At 47.2% G+C, this 21,258-nt stretch overlaps 1 protein-coding gene across 4 annotated transcripts in view; it reads right to left on the bottom strand.

The window, feature by feature from the left end:
- WAC (WW domain containing adaptor with coiled-coil) overlaps positions 1-3,677 on the bottom strand; it is an 87,309-nt gene extending 83,632 nt beyond the window's left edge. Inside the window, exons 1-2 of one of the 4 annotated variants that reach the window (XM_089693829.1) lie at positions 3,348-3,677; positions 3,158-3,191 (exon numbers count right to left, since the gene is read on the bottom strand). In XM_089693829.1, coding sequence (XP_089549955.1) covers positions 3,158-3,191; positions 3,348-3,388 — 75 coding nt within the window. In that variant the 5' untranslated portion in view covers positions 3,389-3,677. The remainder of the gene's footprint in view (positions 1-3,157; positions 3,192-3,347) is intronic. The other 3 variants (XM_089693833.1, XM_089693828.1, XM_089693830.1) reach the window with 3 other exon arrangements.
- Between the last annotated feature and the right edge of the window lie 17,581 nt (positions 3,678-21,258).

The raw sequence follows: 21,258 nt of genomic DNA, 5'->3' as shown, positions 1-21,258 counted from the left end.
CTGAGCAGCTTGCAAGAAAGTCTCTGTACTATTAAATGTTAGTGGAGAACTCCCCTGCTGTGCTATTGTGTTCTGACAGGGGGGTGGCCCCCTCGCCTGAACACACGAGTCAGCGCTCGCAGTCACTGGTTGAGAGCACTGATTGGATGCAGATTGGCTGCTGGTTTTCCTGCATTCGTGCTCGTTTGACAGAAGTCGGTCATGAGATCGGCTTCTGTCAAACAAGGCCCTGTACACACAGGCTGAATGTTGGCTGATATCTACTGTACAAGCCAATTTCGACCTATATTTGGCCTGTGTGCACAGTGCTTTAGTCTCACCAGGATGGAATTCTGTACACCACTAGGATGACACTCAGATCACCTGTAACAGGGAGTTTGGTTACACGAGCATTAACTACAGAGGTACCACAACTGAGGCACTACAATTACCAGCAAGAACGCTTCCCTAAGTTACTGCTACACATTAGACTATGTAGTCCCCCAGCAGAATTCACTTTCCCCCGACATATCCTAAAATTTTAAACTAATAAACTGAGGACTTATTCTCACCAGGATAAAATGACGTTAACCACTAGGATGACACAGATCACCTGTAAAAGGAAGTTCCATTCAGTAAGCTCTAAGTACTGGGGTACTACAACTACCAGCAAGCATACTCCTCTAAACCAACCCTGGACCATGTAGTCCTCCAAGAGCATCATCTTTCCCCCAGCCTAAACTAATATTTATTTTCCTGAAGAGTCTTTTCCTAGCAGGACACTCAGATCACCTGTAACAGTTCAGTCTGGTATTAAGTGCTGGTGTATTACAATGACCAGCAGATCAGTAAGCTCCAAGTACTGGTGTACTACAATGACCAGCAGACCAGTAAGCTCCAAGTACTGGCGTACTACAATGACCAGCAGATCAGTAACCTCCAAGTACTAGTGTACTACAATGACAAGAAGGTCAGTAAGCTCCAAGTACTGGGGTGCTACAATGAACATCAGGTCAGTAAGCTCCAAGTACTGGGGTACTACAATGACCAGCAGATCAGTAACCTCAAAGTACTAGTGTACTACAGTGACCAGCAGGTCAGTAAGCTCCAAGTACTGGGGAACTACAGTGACCAGCAGACCAGTAAGCTCCAAGTACTGGGGAACTACAGTGACCAGCAGGTCAGTAAGCTCCAAGTACTGGGGAACTACAGTGACCAGCAGGTCAGTAAGCTCCAAGTACTGGGGAACTACAGTGACCAGCAGGTCAGTAAGCTCCAAGTACTGGGGAACTACAGTGACCAGCAGGTCAGTAAGCTCCAAGTACTGGGGAACTACAGTGACCAGCAGACCAGTAAGCTCCAAGTACTGGGGAACTACAGTGACCAGCAGACCAGTAAGCTCCAAGTACTGGGGTACTACAGTGACCAGCAGGTCAGTAAGCTCCAAGTACTGGGGTACTACAGTGACCAGCAGGTCAGTAAGCTCCAAGTACTGGGGTACTACAGTGACCAGCAGGTCAGTAAGCTCCAAGTACTGGGGTACTACAGTGACCAGCAGGTCAGTAAGCTCCAAGTACTGGGGTACTACGATTCCCAGCAAATACTGGGTGACCATTCCCCGTAGGTCAGCAATCTCACAGTACTGGGATACAATAATTCCCCGCAGGTCAGCAATCTCACAGTACTGTGGTGCTACAATTCCCCGCAGGTCAGCAATCTACAAGCACTGGAAGACTACAATTCCTAGCAGGTCCGTAATCTCCAAGCACTGGGGGACTACAATTCCCAGCAGGTCCATAATCTCCAAGCACTGGAAGACTACAATTCCTAGCAGGTCCGTAATCTCCAAGCACTGGGGGACTACAATTCCCAGCAGGTCCATAATCTCCAAGCACTGGAAGACTACAATTCCTAGCAGGTCCGTAATCTCCAAGCATTGGGGGAATACAATTCCCAGCAGGTCCGTAATCTCCAAGCACTGGGGGACTACAATTCCCAGCAGGTCCATAATCTCCAAGCACTGGGGGACTACAATTCCCAGCAGGTCCATAATCTCCAAGCACGGGGACTACAATTCCCAGCAGGTCCGTAATCTTCAAGCACTGGGGGACTACAATTCCCAGCAGGTCAGTGATCACCAAGCACTGGGGGACTACAATTCCCAGCAGGTCAGTAATCTCCAAGCAGTGGGATACTACAATTCCCAGCAGGTCAGTAATCTCCAAGTACTAGGGGGATTACAATTCCCAGCAGGACTGTAATCTCTGAGTACTGGGGGACTACAATTCCCAGCAGGTCAGTATACTCCCAATTACTGGAGGGACTACAATTCCCAGCAGGTCAGTATACTCCCAATTACTGGGGGACTACAATTCCCAGCAGGTCAGTATACTCCCAATTACTGGAGGGACTACAATTCCCAGCAGGTCAGTATACTCCCAATTACTGGAGGGACTACAATTCCCAGCAGGTCAGTATACTCCCAATTACTGGAGGGACTACAATTCCCAGCAGGTCAGTATACTCCCAATTACTGGGGGACTACAATTCCCAGCAGGTCAGTATACTCCCAATTACTGGAGGGACTACAATTCCCAGCAGGTCAGTATACTCCCAATTACTGGAGGGACTACAATTCCCAGCAGGTCAGTATACTCCCAATTACTGGAGGGACTACAATTCCCAGCAGGTCAGTATACTCCCAATTACTGGGGGACTACAATTCCCAGCAGGTCAGTAATCTCCAAGTAGTGGGGTACTACAAAGACCAGGTCAGTAGTCTCCAGGTGCTGGGGGACTACAATTCCCAGCCAGGAGACTCCTCACTGTCAGTGCAGCATGCTGGTGCTTGTAGTTCTCCAGCAGTGACACTCCCCCGACCTGCATTGATGTGGATCTCCCCCTCTGCAGACTCTTCTCCCCGAGAAAACACATATCCTCCCCTCCCCCCGGGGCCCGTCCTGCCCGATGGGCTCTATAATAGTTTCCCAGCCCCCTCCCCCGATGTCACCTCATACATTGCCCTAGGCCGGGTGAGGGTTTTAATAGACGGTAGGCTTCGGCCTGGCCCGTAGCCGGAAGCCGGGCTGAGCAGGAAGGGGGAGCCCCGAGATCTCCGCACTGAGGCCTACACGCCAGGCCGAAGCCTGAGCTGGAGTAACGGCGGCGCTCCATGTACCTGGTAGGGTTGGGAGTCCCTTCGGTCGTGACAGCTGTGAGGAGAGAAGAGAGAAGGCGGTTAGGGGGTGAGACATGACACCGGGCAGGAAATGAAGGGGGGTGGGGGGGGGTTCGCAGTAAAAATGGCGGCTCCGCCTGAGAGAAGGAGGAGGGGAGGGGGAGCGGAGAAGAGGAAGAAGCTCGGTTACCCATCACTGAGTCTCGGTTGTTTCCTTGCATACATTACCATCAATGCTGTGTGTGAGTGGGGTGTGGAGGCGAGGAGAGTGCGGCTGACAAGTGACACCCGGCGGGCGAGCGGGCGCGGCTCGGGCACTACGGGGGGAGGGACCCCGCTCTATCGCTACCTAACAGGAGGACAATGACAGCGCACTCCGCTCCTCGGTATGTGGATGTGTTAATGGGGCGAGCGCCCGCGGTCCATCTCCCCCCCTGCACACACACAGACACAGACGGCACGACGCAGCGGCGGCGCGGACACTCGGGAACGCGCACTACACAGTCCCCGTCCTGGACGCCGGAGCGCGCATGCGCTGCCCCGCCTTACTCGATACGCCAATGCGCATGCCCCGATCTGTCACTACGTGACGCCAGCACGCACGGCCGCAAGATGTAGCTTGTCAATGACGGTTTGGGGTGGTTTTTTTTTTGTATATGAAACTTTATTGCTAACAGAAGATTTTATAGACGTAGCACTAAATACTGTATATTGTTTGGTTGGGCCAAAGCATGTTGGTGTTGTACTAACCAAAGGCAGTGGTCAGTGCACTCAGGTTTCAGCCACGGTTTACACTTGTCTGCTTCATTGCAGGGTGTATTATAGACTTCCCCCTCATATTAGGGCCGCTTCACACCAAGCGCACTGGGATGCAGTTTGCTGCATTGTGGACTGTACTCCAGCTGCGTAGACAGTCCAAACTCCAGGCTATCCTATGGACATCGTTCACACCATTGCAGTGTAATGCAACCCAGTGCGGAAAAGTACAGCATGCCGCTCCATAAACATGCAAAAACGCACGCAAACGCACAGTAACATCACAGTTCACGTAGAAGCCCAAAAAAGGAAGTGACCTCACAGGAAAAATGCAGATAGAAAAATGTGCGTCAACTGCGTGTGAACGCGCCTCAAATGTATGCATAGGTCCAAGGAAAAAACGCGCAGTTACTTGCAGTTTCTGGTGTGGACGGGCCCTTCCTGTTCTGTAAATAGATAAACACAGCTTCAAAATAACAGCTTGTCTCTATAACACACAGTTGACACACTTGACCTCTGGAAGGTTTTACCCCCTTCATGACCAGAGCATTTGTTTGCTATTCAGCACTGCGCTACTTTAACTGGCAATTGCTCGATCATGCAACACTGTACACAAAAGAAATGTATACCTTTTTTTCCCACACAAATAGAGCTTTCTTTTGGTGGTATTTGATCACCACTGGGGTTTTTATGTTTTATTAACCAGTTGCCACCCGGTCTATAGCCAGATGGCAGCCGGGCGAACAGCTCATTCCTCCGGGTGGATGCCATATGGCGTCCTTTCAGGCATGCGCAGTGCGCCCTCCCACAGGGCCATTCTGCGGCGCGATCTGTCACCGGCTGTGGTTCTCGGACACAGCCGATAACAGATCTGTGTACCTGCCCCGTTGCCAGTACCATGTGACCTGCTGTGACCAATCACAGTTGTATACAATGAATGGCTTCCTTTCATGCCATCCATTGTATACAAGTGTGTCTAGCTGTGAATGGTCACAGTGATCACATGCACAAGCTGGGCCAATCACAGCCCACCTGTATCGTGATTAGCCATGGCCAAGTCACAGCTAAGCACAAAAAAAAACCCTGAATGAATCGATGTCATTCAGGTAAATACTTGCTTATAGCAAAGTAATTCTTTGCTATAAGCAAATTGTGTAGAAAAAAAAAATACTGATCACTTCCCCAAAGTAGTACAATGTTACTATGGTAACATTATACTACTTTGATCATAAAGAAATATGAAAAAAAATCTTAAAAAAAGAGAAAAAAATGTAATAAAAAATTAAAACTAATAAAAATATTTAAAAAAATACTGTCACCAGTCAGTGTCCCTGATCACCGCCATGCCAGTTATATGATGACGCTGCACTGCACTGGTGACAGTATGTAAAAAAAATAGTAAAAATAATTTTTTAATTTTTTCACTTTCCGAAAAATTATGACAAAAAAATTACAACTTCAAAAAACTCACCATGCCTCTTATGAAATACGTCGGACTGTCTTTTTTGCAAAAAGGGGTCATTTGGGGGATATCTGTACTGTTCTGACATTCGTGGACCTCAAGAAATTAGATTGGCTGTCAGTACTTCAGGATTGATCAATATTCAGATCTATACCATAGTTTGTGAACTCTATAACTTTCCTACAAGCTAAATAATACATCCTAATTTGGGTTATTTTCACCAAAGACATGTAGTAGAATACATCTCGCCTAAATTTATGAAGAACATTTATTTATTTATTTGCAAACTTTTATAACAGAAACAAAGAAAAACGTGTGTTTTTTTTAAATTTTCGTTCTTTTTTTGTTAATTTAGCAAAAAAATAAAAACCCCAGTGTTGATTAAATACTACCAAAAGAAAGCTCTAGTTGTGTGAAGAAAATGATACAATTTTAGTTTGGGTACAGTGTTGTATGACCGCGCAATTGTCATTCAAAGTGTGAGAGCGCTGACACCTGAAAAATGGCCTGGGCAGGAAGGGGGTAAAAGTGCCCTGTATAGAAGCGGTTAAACAAGAAAAAAATTTCTACTTCCTGTTACAAAACATCCAATAATATCAATTTTCTTCATAAATTTAGGCCAAAATGTATTGTGCTACATGTCTTTGGAATAAAAAAAATCCAGCATAGTGATTGGTTTCTGTGAAAGTGATAGCGTCTACAAACTGTGGTATATGTATTGGAATTTACGCAGCTATAGTCTTGTAATAGTGGCGTGCAATATGGAGCTAACAGACCCTGGCTGGGAGACACTAACTGACACAAACGTTGCTAGTGACACTAATACAAGTGATCAATGATAATACTGCACTGTACTAAGGACACTGGCTGGGAAGGGGTTAACATGAAGGGGAAATCAGGGGGTGAACCGTGTGTCTAGCAAGTGTAATGTGCGCTGCTTTTACACACATATCTGATTTCTTTTCTCTTTGAACTCAGAGTTGATTTCAGGGAGAAGAAATAACCAGGTCACTGCCTGTACAGAGTTCTGTGTGTTTGAAAACACAGAGCTCTGTGCTGTGATTGGCCACAGCTAATCAGCAGGTATAGAGCCACAATCATTGGTGAAAACCCACTAACAAACTCGTGCTGTGTCCAATCACAACACAGGTGAGCAGGGGCGCCTGAAAACCAGAAAGTTCACTGAAACATACGGGTATGTCGCAATGCCTGGCTGTGTCACCCACTAGCAGTAAATGTACTGTTAGGGCAGGGGTGTCAAAACCAATGTAATCATGGGCCGTAACATCATTATGGTTGCCCTCAAAGGGCCGGTTGTATCAATAAGACTAGCTGTCCAGAGCACCCCCCCCCCCTTTTCATCAGATGTAAAGAGCCCTCTCACCTTCAGAAGTCGACTCCTCCACCAAGTGCAGGGTCTGGAGGAGGACCAGAGGGGGTATGTGGTCAGCTGCCAGAGTCTGTTGAATACTGAGACCAGGGGAGGTGTCAGGGCTCCGGGAATGACCAGAGGTGTGTGGACCGACACAGGGAAACACAGACTTCAGGTATAGCGTGTAAACAAGATAATTTATTAAGGACAACACAAACATAAACGCAGTGCAACAAACAAAACCCAAAACTAACACAAATACATACAACAAGGTGAAACAAACCCAAACCTAAACTGATATATATATATGGAGCGCAACGTAGTCAGGCAGGCCGGGTCGGTAGCTAACGGGCAAACGGTACCAGGAGCGAGCGGAAGAGTGGTCAGGAATAGCCGAGGTCAGGACAGGCGGAGTTCGTTCAGAGTCAGGATCAAAGCAGGATCAGGCAGGAAGCAGACAGGGTATAGGGGCTCATGGGAAACATACACCAAGGCACTGATCACAGGCCTGGTCCTGCTTAAATACACCTCCTGCAATCAGCCTCAGGTGATGGCCTGCTTGCAGGAGTGAGATTCTGGCTGCTGAGAGCACCCGCTGGCCAGCCTTGGTACTGCAGCCCACAAAGCAGGTGAGTCCCACCACCATTGGTGAGTCCATTCCTGACAGTACCCCCCCAAGGAGCGGCCTCAGGATGCTCCAAACAGTCCTTAGTGGGCAAAATGTTCCACCGCCTGGGTCAGGTAACTGGCTGGATATCAGGGGCTGGCACATCAGGCTGGGCAGCGGGCGGAGGCACATCAGGCTGGGCAGCGGGCGGAGGCACATGAGGCTGGGCAGCGGGCGGAGGCACATCAGGCTGGGCAGCAGACGGAGGCACATGAGGCTGGGCAGCGGACAGAGGCACATCAGGCTGGGCAGCGGGCAGAAGCACATCAGGCTGGGCAGCAGGCAGAGGCAGAGCAGCGGGCAGAGGCACAACAGGCGGAGCAGCGGGCACCGGCCATCAGGCGGAGCAGCGGGCACTAGGCCATCAGGCGAGGCAGCAGGCACCGAGTCACCAAGCTCGACAGCGGGCACCGAGTCATCTGGCACGACAGCGGGCACCGAGTAATCTGGCACGACAGCGGGCACCGAGTCACCAAGCTCAACAGCTGGCACCGAGTCATCGGGCACGATAGCGGGCACCGAGTCATCGGGCACGACAGCGGGCACCGAGTCATCTGGCACGACAGCGGGCACCGGGCCACTAAGCTCGACAGCAGGCACCGAGTCATCTGGTAGAACAGCAGGCACCGAGGCACCAGGCCGGACCACGGGCACCGAGGCACCAGGCCGGACCACGGGCACCGAGGCACCAGGCCGGACCGGGTCATCAGGCTGGATCGGGTCATCAGGCTGGATCACGAACACGGGGTCATCAGGCCGGATCGGGTCATCAGGCCGGATCGCTTCATCAGGCTGGATCACAAACACCGGGTCATCAGGCTGGATCGGGTCATCAGGCTGGATCAGGTTTTCAGGCTGGATCGGGCCATCAGGCTGGGTAGTGGGCACCAGGCCATCACGCTGGATAGGATCATCAGGCTGGATCGGGTCATCAGGCTGGATCGGGTCATCAGGCCGGATTGCTTCATCAGGCTGGATCACGAACACCGGGTCATCAGGCTGGATCGGGTCATCAGGCTGGATCAGGTTTTCAGGCTGGATCGGGCCATCAGGCTGGGTAGTGGGCACCAGGCCATCACGCTGGATAGGATCATCAGGCTGGATCGGGTCATCAGGCTGGATCGGGTCATCAGGCTGGATCACGAACACCGGGTCATCAGGCTGGATCGGGTCATCAGGCTGGGTAGCATACACTGGGGCATCAGGCTGAACAACGGAAGGCGGGTTCCCAGACAGCAGGCTGACCGGTTTGGATACTGATAGGATGGTACTGGTTGGAAAGAATTTTAGCTTCTTCTTGGGTTTAGTTACTGGGGCACTGCAAGTAAATGCAGGTCTGTAAATGGATGGAGTAGTGGGGAAAGAGAAGAGCTGGAGGATGGAACAGAGGAGCGAATAGTTGTTACAGCAGCCTTTTTTAGAGGGTTAAAGGCAGGATAGGTGCAGCGAGTGGGAACAGGGTACTGACATGTGGTAGATAGCAGGGTATATTGGGCTGTCACTGGGGGTGCTGTTGGGAATGCAGGAGTAGAGCTTTGAGCAGAGGAATGATTAGAAGCAGGATGGGTTTGTTGCAAGCTGACTGAGGCTGGGTGCAACAAGTCTGACCAGGACTGTAGTATTGGTTGAACAAAACTCAGCTTACACATAGCCTGTCTGACCAAAGACTGCACTGCGTTTATACACTCCACTAGCACATGTGGTGAACATGCTGAATAATGTTCCCAGAAGCAATCCGGATCATCCTCCAACAACCATACCAGTGATTCTATTTATCCACACTGAATGGTGGAAGAAAGTCATCCCTGCTTTCAGGGGTACTAGATGAAGCCAACTCAACACAAGCCTGAATCAATGGTTGCACCTCAGAAAACTCCGTGCCCTGATCTACTAGGGAATGAGCGACCCGTATGCACTCTAGCAGCTGATCCCTGGTATACTCCTGCAGAGTCTGATAGGCATATTCTCTGTCATCTAAGACTAGCAAATACAAGTATATAACCTCCTCAGGATGCATCCTTCCCAACAACAAGCCAAGATGGCTTCCCTGTGCAGCTACTTCTGGTCAAGAATGGCCTTGGTGTAATGTCAGGGCTCCGGGAATGACCAGAGGTGTGTGGACCGACACAGGGAAACATAGACTTCAGGTATAGCGTGTAAACAAGATAATTTATTAAGGACAACACAAACATAAACGCAGTGCAACAAACCAAACCCAAAACTAACAAATACATACAACAAGGTGAAACAAACCCAAACCTAAACTGATATATATATATATATATATATATATATATATATGGAGCACAACGTAGTCAGGCGGGCTGGGTCGGTAGCTAGCGGACAAACAGGGTACCAGGAGCGAGAGGAAGAGTGGTCAGGAATAGCCGAGGTCAGGACAGGCGGAATTCATTCAGAGTCAGGATCAAAGCCGGATCAGACAGGAAGCAGACAGGGTACAGGGGCTCATGGGAGACATACACCAAGGCACTGATCACAGGACTGGTCCTGCTTAAATACACCTCCTGCAATCAGCCTCAGGTAATGGCCTGATTGCAGGAGTGAGATTCTGGCTGCTGAGAGCACCTGCTGGCCAGCCTTGGTACTGTAGCCCACAAGGCAGGTGAGTCCCACCACCATTGGCGAGTCCATTCCTGACAGGAGGTGGAGATGAAGGGGTGTTGCCGCTCCACAGAGAGACGCAGGATCTGTAGAAGAGTGTTCTGTCCTTTCTCTCTGCTGCTGACTGCTGAGACCAGGGAAGGTGGAGATGAGGGGGTGCTGCAGCTGCACAGAAAGATGCAGGATCTGTTGAAGTTCTGTCTTTTTCTCTGCTGCCGACTGCTGAGACTAGGGGAGGTGGAGATGAGGGGGTGCTGTGGCTGCACTGAGTAGCGCAGGATCTGTAGCAGAAGTTCTGTCCTCTCTGCTGCCGACTGCTGAGACTAGGGGAGGTGGAGATGAGGGGGTGCTGCAGCTGCACAGTGAGATGCAGCATCTGTAGGAGAAGTTCTGCACTCCTCTTTGCTGCCAACTGCTGAGTCTAGGGGTGGTGGAGATGAGGGGGTGCTGCAGCTGCACAGAGAGACACAGGATCTGTAAGAGAAGTTCTGTCCTCCTCTTTGCTGCTGACTGCTGAGACTAGGGGAGGTGGAGATGAGGGGGTGCTGTGGCTGCACAGAGAAGCGCAGGATCTGGTGAAGGAGTTCTGTCCTCCTCTCTGTTGATGACTGCTGAGACAAGGTGAGAACGGCACCAAGGGAGGGTGCCACAGCTGTAGGAGAGTTGCCAGGACCACATGGAATGCCCTGGTGGGCCGGATTCAGCCCACAGACCTTATGCTTGACATGTGTGTGAAGGGGTTGAAAGTGGTTAAAATGGAATTACACCCATCAATTTAACAGTTTCAAAAAGCAGTTATATTCCCAGCATGTCGGTAATGATAACTGTCACATTTGCTTCTCCTGTCAACCAAACTGTCAAACCATCAAATGGCTGGTGTCATAGCTGATCACATGTGCAGCACCATGGCAGTTGCAGGTCAAACAGAACCTAAGATGGCAGCTTCCTTGGCTGAAAAATATGGCCGGCTTTAGTCCCTCTTTAATGGCTTAGTCTACCTTTACCGTAACACTGCCTATGCAGATGATGGGCATCTGTAGATAAAAACAAAGTGCAGCTCTGACTAAAGGTGAATAATGCCCTTGCTATAGGTGTAGGCCATTTATGTACTTCCTGAAGTCTGATATCACCTGCATTGAATTGTGTTGTAACTGTACTGCCTGCCCTCACATTGTAAAGCACTGTGCAAACTGTTGGTGCTATAGAAATCCTGTATAATAATAATTGTATCTTAACTAATCAGCCCCTTCAGTGTTACCTATAACGCTGCCGCCTCCTCTTCACTCCCTCTCTCTGTTGGGGTCCCCCAAGGCTCTGTCCACGGACCCCTTCTCCTCTCCATCTACACCTCCTCCCTTGGCCAAATGATAAATTCCCATGGCTTCAATTACCATCTCTATGCTGACGACACACAAATCTATCTCTCTACCCCTCACTTCACCCCCTCAGTCTCCAATCGCATCACAATCCTACTAAGCGACTTATCGGATTGGAGGTCACTCCACTTCCTCAAACTGAATCTTTCCAAAACTGAGCTTCTAGTATTCCCCCCAGCCCGTGCCCCCTCCCCTGACTTCTCCATCAAGACCAACAACACTATCATCAGTCCCACCCCTCAAGCCAGGGTACTAGGTGTAATCCTAGACTCCAATCTGTCCTTTCAGCCCCAGGTCCAATCACTGACAAAATCATGTAGACTTCACCTCCACAACATCTCCAAAATACGCCCGTTCCTAACCTCGGAAACCACTAAGCAACTCATCCACTCCCTTATTATATCACACTTTGACTACTGTAACTCCCTCCTCATCTGCCTACCTCATTGCAGGCTATCCCCACTACAGTCCATCATGAATGCTGCTGCCAGACTCATCCACCTTACTAACCGTTCCGTATCTGCCACCCCTCTCTGCCAATCCCTCCACTGGCTTCGAATTGCCCAACTGATAAAATTCAAAACGCTAACACTGACGTATAAAGCTGTTCATAACACTGCCCCAAATTACATCACCGATCTTGTCTCCAAATATCACCCAAACCGTACACTCCGCTCCTCACAAGACCTCCTACTTTCTAGCTCCCTTGTCTCCTCCTCCCATGCTCATCTCCAGGACTTCCCCAGGGCTTCCCCCATCCTCTGGAACTCCCTACCCAAATCCATCAGACTATCGCCTACTCTGCTCACTTTTAGGCCCACTGTGAAAACCTCTCTCTTCAGGGAAGCCTACCCCGCCCTCAGCTAATATTGAAATCCTCTACTCTTCCAACCACTCCATCCCCCACAGTTATTACCTCTTGTATCACTATCCCCTCCCTCCTAGATTGTAAGCTCCAAGGAGCAGGGCCCTCGAACCCCTCTTGTATTGAATTGTATTGTTACTGTACTGTCTCGTGTACTGTCTCCCACCATAATGTAAAGAGCTGAGGAAACTGTTGGCGCTATATAAATCCTGTATAATAATAATAATAACTAGAGCAGAAAAATGGAAATAAACAAAATTGTGTGTAAATAAATTAAACAAAAAAGTAAATCAAAGTTTGATCTTGGTCAGTGTCAAGGTTAGCGTTAGAGTCAAAGGTTAATGTCAGGATTGAGATCAGGGTCAGTATATTTTAGGTAAGATTTCTTTTTAAAAAGCAATTTTTAAATTAGTATCAGTGTCAGTGAGTGTCTCTGTGCTTTAGGTAGAATTTAAAAATGCACACTTTTGTTTCTGTGCCCTACTATGGGTACAAACAACAAATAACATACAGATATGAGGTATTGCTGTGATCCTCGGGAATGGAAGAAGCCTGGCTGGAATACTTTTAGGATGTTGCTAGGGGGTTGCTAAGAGAGATCTAGTCATTACTGCTCATCTGCATCCTCATAGGAGTGAGCTCTCAAACGCTGTTCTCAGAGCTGATACATCAGGGAACAGAAAGAGCATGTGAGGGGGTTTAAATCAAAGAAAGAGCTCACTCTTCTGAAGGTGGAGGTGAGCAGTAATGACTAGGCCTCTCTTAGCAACGTCCTGACAGTATTCCAGGCCTGCTCATTAGAGCTTACAATCTAAAAGGCGAGGGACAAGTGACACAAAAGGTAATAACTGTTGGGGATGAGCTGATGAAGAAAGTGTTGATACAGTTGTTAGGTGGAGGCAGGATAGGTTTCTTTAAGGAGAAGGGCTTTCAGGGATCACCTAAAAGCAGACAGGATAGGAGACAGTTGGACAAATTGGGGTAGGGAGTTCCGGAGGATGGGAGATGCTCTGGAGAAGTCCTGAGGTGAGCATGGGAGGAGGTGACAAGGAAGCTGGCGAGCAGGAGGTCTTGGCAGAAATGAAGAGAACAATTTGGCTGGTATTTTGAGACTAGATTAGTGGTGTAGCGGGGGGCCGAGTTGTGGATGGCTTTGTACGTTGTTAGTATTTTGAATTTAATTAGTTGGATGAGTGGAAGCCAGTGGAGGGATTGGCAGAGAGGGGTGGCACACACTGAGTGGTTGGTAAGGTGGATGAGTCTGGCAGCAAGATTTATGATGGACTGGAGGGGGGATAGCCTGTGTAAAGGTAAACCAATGAGGAGGGAGTTGCAGTAGTCGAGGCGAGAGGTAACCTGGGAGTGAATTAGGAGCTTTATGGTGTCATTGGTTAGGAAGGGGCATATTTTGGAGATGTTGTGTAGTTTGGGGCAGCAAGCTTTGGATAGTGATTGGATGTGGGGCCGAAAGGAGAGTTCAGAGTCCTAGCATACCTTACACCGAGCACTCTGGCATGCAGGGACGGGTTGATGGTTGTGCCATCGATCTTGACAGAGAAGTCAGGGGAAGAGGAACGTAGGGGAGGAGATATTATGAGCTCAGCTTTGGATAGATTGAGTTTGAGGAAGTGGTGTGACATCCAGTCTGATATGTTGGTCAGTAAATTAGTGATGCGTTTGGAGACTGATGTTGTGAGCTGAGGAGTAGAGAGATAGATTTGGGTGTTGTCAGGGTAGAAATGATATTGGAAGCCATGAGAGTCTATCAGCTGATCCAGGGAGAAGGTGTAGATTGAGAATAGGAGAGGTCCAAGGACAGAACCTTGGCGGACCCCGACAGGGAAAGGAATAGGACAGGACTCAGGTAAGTATTATGGAATGAAGGGGGTGGGGGGACAAACAGTGCAAGGTTTTTTTATCATTGCTGACATGGCTTCCATCTTCATTTGGTCTTCCTTCTGGGTTTGCTGGCTCCAGCTGTTTGAATGGCTAAGCTGCGATGAAGTCACTCCTGTGCATGCACTCGGGAGTCACATCTGCAGTGCCGCTGTCTCGATGGATGGCATGTTGTTCATTGAGAGCACTGTGCGCATGTGCCAGTGACATCACCAGCTGCTGTTAAAGTAAATAGCCCCTAGATCAGGGGTGGGCAAACTTTTTGACTTGAGGGCCGCAATGGGTTCATATATTGGACCCGGGGGCCGGACCAAGAGTAGATGAATGATGTGTATGTGTCATCCATAGTAAGTATAGTAATATTCCCCCATAGTAAGCATAGTAATTAATCCCCCATATAGTAATTCATCCCCCATAGTAATTCATCCCCCATAGTAATTCATCCCCCATAGTAATTAATCCCCCATATAGTAATTCATCCCCCATAGTAATTCATCCCCCATAGTAATTCATCCCCCATATAGTAATTCATCCCCCATATAGTAATTCATCCCCCATAGTAATTCATCCCCCATATAGTAATTCATCCCCCATATAGTAATTCATCCCCCATAGTAATTCATCCCCCATAGTAATTCATCCCCCCTATAGTAATTCATTCCCCATATTAAGTCCCCCCTGTGTCAATTCACTTACCTTTGCTCCGCGCGTTCCTCTCGCCGTGTTCCCGCGCCGTTCCGGTGTAGCATGAAAATCTGTCTCCTATGAGGATCTGTCCCCCTCGACGTATCTGCGCATGTGCCAGTTTCAGGCATCAGCAGCCTATTGGCGATCTCCCGCACATGCGCAGATACGTTGAGGGGGACAGATCCTCATAGGAGACAGATTTTCATGCTACACCGGTCTTCAGGGCGGACTGTGAGAGGAGCCTAGCTCCTCTCACGTTCGTCACGCTGCCCCGCCTACACACATCCTGACAGCCATCCTGACAGTATCACGCTCCGTGGGCCGGATTAAAAGGTCCGCCGGGCCGTAGTTTGCCCATTGCTGCCCTAGATGGTGCATGTTTAGTAGATATTTACTGTACCTACTGGTAAGCCTTATTATAAGCTTACCTGTAGGTATAAATTAAAAAAAAGGACTTTACTACCACTTTTATGCAGAAAAGTAAAAAACCTTTATATGTGGACATGTCATGTGAAATAGCATTGCTTCCTATGGTGCCTGTGCACATATGTCTGGTGCGCTGGCGGTGTGGATTTAGTGCAGATTGAGCCTGGGTTCATACTGATGCTGTGCGTAATTCGCACCGGTTTCTGTGTGATTTCCGCACCGCATCATGATCGCACCCCATTCATGTGAACCACTGCGGGTGTATATGTTAAAGTGTTACTAAACTCACAACAGTATAATCAGTCTGATTGTAGAAAAGAAAGGAAACATCATAAAAAAGAAATAAGTAATGGTGAATACTCCAATGAAGAAACAAAATGGACGGTATAACAAATTACAAATGAAAGTATCACTAGGTGGATCCCTTTGAGAATGTACGTGCGCACGAAGTGCATCAGAGAGGAGCCTACATGCTGACATCAGGCCACCGCGTTCACATGATGGTCCGGTGGCCATATTTGTAAGTGCTTTTTATCCATTGATGATTTTATGCTCCACGTGTTTGCTGTCTTTTTTAATAAAACATATTACACTATATGATACTGTCTCCGGGCTTGGTCTATGAGCTTGCCCTCTAGGAGGAATCCCTTTCCTTGGTTCACCGTGGGCTGGAGATAGAGACTACTTTTAATTGTTCATTTGGTGTATCACTAGCTTCTAGAGAGATCCCACCTTCAACTGAGTCACCGTCAGGAGGAACAAGCAGGAACACCCTTTAGTGTCATTCCGCTCTGAGCTTGCTTTCTACTTACTTCTGGTGAATGCATTATGATGGAGGTGCTGTGCGGAAGTCACAGAAGTCACATTTTGTTGACTTGATCACATCACTATTTTTGGGGCTATTATGATATTTAGAGGACTTATATACTTTCATTTGTTATTTGTTATACTGTCCATTTTGTTTCTTCATTGGAGTATTCACAATTCCTTATTTCTTTTTTATGATTTTTCTTTTCCACAATCACACTGGACATCATTGATTATAACACACATTTTTATTAGCGCTGCACAGTGATATTATAGTGTTTTGTTTTGGTGGAGACAGAGGGTTTGCCACGTTGTGCTAGCTGCTTTACTTTTTACTTTTTTGTTTTGTGCTCACTATTTATTCTTTGAGTATAATCAGTCTGTATATGCAGTAAAGCATGCTTGTTATACTAACTGTGGAACCTAAGGGGTTAATCCTCTGCATTGTGTAAAAAGGCTGTTTGATCCTTTCTTCTCTACCCCTCCTCTTGTTCAAATGTCCATGCTGATAAGACAGACTGAACCTATAGCCATTCTACACATGCTTAGTTTAGTGTGTATTGCTAGAGAGGTTTTTTTTTTCTTGGGAGGGTTCATGTGATCAGCACAGTTCCAATCAGCACTGTCCAGACAGAGGGTCAGAGGTTTCACATCCTCCTAGAGTAGAAAGAAAACTCCTCCTACAAACTTTAACCAGTGCTCTGCTGAAGTCACAAGATTGCTCTAACTGCTGATGATAAAAGGTATTTAGCAGTTTATATTTACTAAAATAATTGCATTTCCATGTTGTGTGTACTGTGGGAGAGCAGATATAGAGAATGCAGGGTCCTGGGTTTAGTATCAAGTTAACAACACCCCGAAATATGTTCGCAAAATGAATTGCAATGTGCAGAATCAGATCGCATGGGTATGTAAATACCCATGCGATTCGATTCTGGTGTGGACAAAAAAAAAGGATCCTGTACTATTTTGATGTGGATGCGGTGCAATCTGAGCCATTCAAAATGTACCACTCAAATTGCTCCACACAGAAATTGCATGTGATGTGCACAGGAATGCGGTGCAGTTCCTGTGTGATTTACATGCAATGTGCTGCACCGCATCAGTGTGAATTCAGGCTGAAAAATAGTCATGTAGGATTTCTGAGCAGTGCAGTCTGGTTCAGGTCCGGATTGCAGGCAATTGATGTCTATGGGAACTGTTTCTAAAGTGCACGTGTGAACAGGATAAAATCCTGACCTGAACCTGATGTAAACCTGACCTGAACCGCTGAACAACTACTGTATCTGTTAGCTGTGAAACCCGAGCTTCAATCCTCATCGCACATGTGTGCATCAGCCCTTAGTGTTTACAACCACTTAGCCTGGGTTCACACTGATGCGGTGCGGAATTCACAGTATTTTCTGTGCGAATTCCGCGCCGCATCAGAATCGCACCCCGTTCATGTGAACCGCTGTAGGTGTGTATGTTAAGTTAACAGCACCCTGAAATCAGTCCGCAAAACGCAGTGCGATGTGCAGAATAGGGTCGCATGGGTGTGAATACCCATGCGATCTGATTCTAGTGTGGACCAAAAAAAGGGTCCTGCACCTTTTTGGTGTGGATGCGGTGCTATTTGAGCCATACAAAATGTATGGCTCCAATCTCACCGCACACAATTCACATGTGATTTGCACAGGAATGTGGTGCGTTTCCTGTGTGAATCACATACGATATACCGCACCGCATATGTGTGAAGTTACTTACCTGCTTGTACACACTGTACACTGAGCTGTGCACATGCAGCTCAATGTAGAATTCCTGGAACACTGAGATGACTGAAGTCCTGCACATGCAGGGGAGTGATGTTATCTCAGCCCAGCCAATGAAAATGGCTGTTGATCAATACCAGCAAACTGCCGGGGTGAAAATGTCAAGAGCCGGCAGGGAGCTGAGGAACATTGCAGCCCTGGAGATAAGGTGAGTATAGTTCTGCTTTAATCTGCATTTTTATTGCCCCAACTGCTCCCCCTTAATCTGAAAAGGAAGCAGACAGGGGATAAACACATTGCATGGCAAGGACTGAACCCTCCATGATGTTCAGTGGGTAGCACTGCAAGTGAATGGGACCACACAACAACTTCATGCAAAGCGTGTGGTTCAGCTCAGTACTGCCAGCCTTTAGGGGTTAAAACAATAGCACCTACTCACCGTCTGTCAACCGCCCTCTGAACAGCGATACACTGTGCATACCTCATCACAGGGCTAACACTATTGTAAAGAAACCCTTACTGTGTGACCACATGCTAATTTACCAGTCTTACTCCTCTTCATATCCTGCACTACCATTTTCAAAATATGGTGTTGTTGCTGGGGTCTTATTCCTTGTTCTGTGCTGGCTCACCAATAACGTCACTCCTGATCATGCGCACGCAGCATACATGATCTGGGGAAGCTTAGACCACCTCCTGAATACACGGAAGCACCTGCTTAGCCACCTTCTGAAGAGCAATCCACCATGGATTGTTTTTCAGAGACAGCCACAATGCCTGCATGAGTGCCCCCATAGCAAGCCAGCAGCGTTGGTGTGGGACATGAGAAGAAGTGGGTCAGGGCTGCTCTGTGCAAAACCACTGCACAGAGCAGGTAAGTGTGACATGTTTGTTATCGTAACCAGTTGCCCGCTGCTCTATAGTAGAAATACTGCTACAGAGCAGTAGGGCTGCACAAAATCATGTATATATTGACATTTGCATTTCCGGGTAGGGAACGCATGCACTGCCCTACCCGCACCGCCATTGGCAGCTAGGGATGTCAATCACTGAGTGCCGGCCGACGATTCCCCACTGGCATCCGACCATCGCCGTGTAAAACTGACAGGGGAGAGACCTGTGTGTAAACAACACAGGTCTCTCTCCTGCCAGCAAGGACATGCTGCTTTGTATTTATCTGTACTGCAGAGAAATATACAGTAGCATGTTTACATAGTAAAACACACACAGCACACAGTTTACCCTTTGATTGCCCACAGATTTTAACCTCTTCCTGCCCAGTGTCATTAGTACTGTGTCAGTGATTTTTATTAGCATTGATCACGGTGTCAGTGTCATTGGGATGTCAGTGGCAGTTAGTCAGTTCCCACCCAGTGTCAGAATGCCCACCGCAGTCCCACTGTAAGTCACTGATCACCGCCATTACTAGTGTAAAAAAAATAAAAATTCCTGTATATTTATAACGCCATATGTAGCCGCTATAACTTTCACGTAAACCAATCAATTTACATGTATTTGGATTTTTTTTTTAGCAAAGACATGGCGGAATACATTTTGGCCTAAATTTATAAAGCAATTAGTTTCTTTTTTACTGGATATGTTTTATAGCAAAAAGTGAAAAATATTGGGGTTTTTTTCAAAATTGTTGGTCTTTTTTTGTTTATAGCACAAAAAATAAAAAACCGCGGAGGTAAATAAATACCACAGAAATAAAGCTCTATTTGTGAGGAAAAAGGTCATAAATATAATGTATGTACAGCGTTGCATGAACGCGCAATTGTAGTAACACAACGCCGTTTTGCAAAAAATGGCCTGGTCAGGAAGGGGGATAAATCCTCTGGAGGGCAAGTGGTTAACAAATAAAATGTACACATTTACAATCGCTTTCACATTTTTCTTTTTGAAATTTACAACCACCTGCTGCTGATTGTTACAACTTGAAAGTTATTTGTGCAAAGCTCTGGATACAATGTTGCTGACATGAGATTATTTGAATTCACAGCACACTTACACATGAGATTTATGTTATGATTGTAAGGAATGGGAATGCTGATTATTTTACGTTATGGATTTTATTGGATGGCTTTGTTATGAATTTTATTTATACATTTCAGAGGATTGCAGGGATTTTTTGGTACAGCTGCTGCATATTCGAGTGGCATTTTTGTTCTTGCACTGTAGAATAATTTGATGATTATCTTTGAAGAGACCCTGTCATTTTGTACAATCAGAGAAAAGTGACAGGTTCTCTTGTAATCAAAAAAGAAAAAACATACAGACACCCACTAAAATGTTAGAACCTCTATCAGGTTTGTATGGACATCTGTGTGACCATCAGGGACATTCCTTTTCACCTCCATCTATTTGTCGAGTGTCAAAACAAAAGGTGAGTAAGGGCTCTTTCTGTCCAGTCCTGCCATTCATACTCTCCCAGACTTTTTCTCTATGCTGCAGTTAAAGCAGAGTTCCACCTGGAAAAAAAAGAAAAGTCAGTAGCTACAAAAACTGTAGCTGCTGATTTTTAAAATACAGACTCTTACCTGTCCCTCGGTCCAGTGGTGTCCTCACAACCACTGGTTTCACTGGCCGTCTTCTCTCCCTGGCACCGGCATCTTTAGTGTGGGCACCCAGCTGTGAGAATTTGCAGCTTTGACGCCGGGTGCCCACTGTGCATGCACGAGAAGCGCTTCACTTTGTGAATGGCCCCGTAGTTTTCTGGGACCTGTCACATGTCCCAGAAGAGTACGGGGAGGGAAGGAGGACAACTTCTGCTTCTTATCGCCTAGGCAATCGCAGCGAAAGTGGGAGCTGGTACCTGTCAAATTCGGGTGCCCGCTCCCCAAAAGTGCCAAACCTTAATGGGGAGTAGGGGACAAAGGTTTAAAGTGGAACTTCCCCTTTTGGGTGGAGCTCTGCTTTAAGCAACAGAACTAGGCCACCTCCCTGCTCCTATCCTGTGAATAGGCAGGAGGGAGCAGCAACAGGCTGATGAGGTCACCTCTACACACTTCCAGCATAGCAGCATGTTCCTTGTTATGTGCTTCCCCTCTCCCAGTCTGTACAGGGGATTGTACCCTAAATTCTGGGACTTATATCAGTTGTCTGTAAAATGCATTTAATTTTTTTTCCTACAATATATATCCACATTCAGTGGTGTGTTTTATATCTAGCTGGAGGTCAGCTTTAATATTTTATTTATTTATTTATTTATTTGAATACATTGCATATTATTGTACATAGTGCTCATGGGAATGAGGCCTGAGAAAATATATAATATTATCCTAAGTTATGAGAACAAAATGTACACGAAGGTCAGAAATAATTCCTTTACCTGGAGCCCTTGCCTTGTTCTTTTTGATTTTGCCAAATTTGTGATATTAATCCCTGCTCAGGGCTTCCAAGACAGGAATTGAG

The sequence above is a fragment of the Staurois parvus genome, unplaced genomic scaffold, assembly GCF_062004578.1.
Source record: "Staurois parvus isolate SC_StPar_1 unplaced genomic scaffold, SC_StPar_1.0 ptg000636l, whole genome shotgun sequence".
Classification (NCBI taxonomy): Eukaryota; Metazoa; Chordata; class Amphibia; order Anura; family Ranidae; genus Staurois; species Staurois parvus.
Note: the sequence above shows the minus strand (reverse complement) of the source record. Positions and strands in the feature narration are given on the sequence as shown.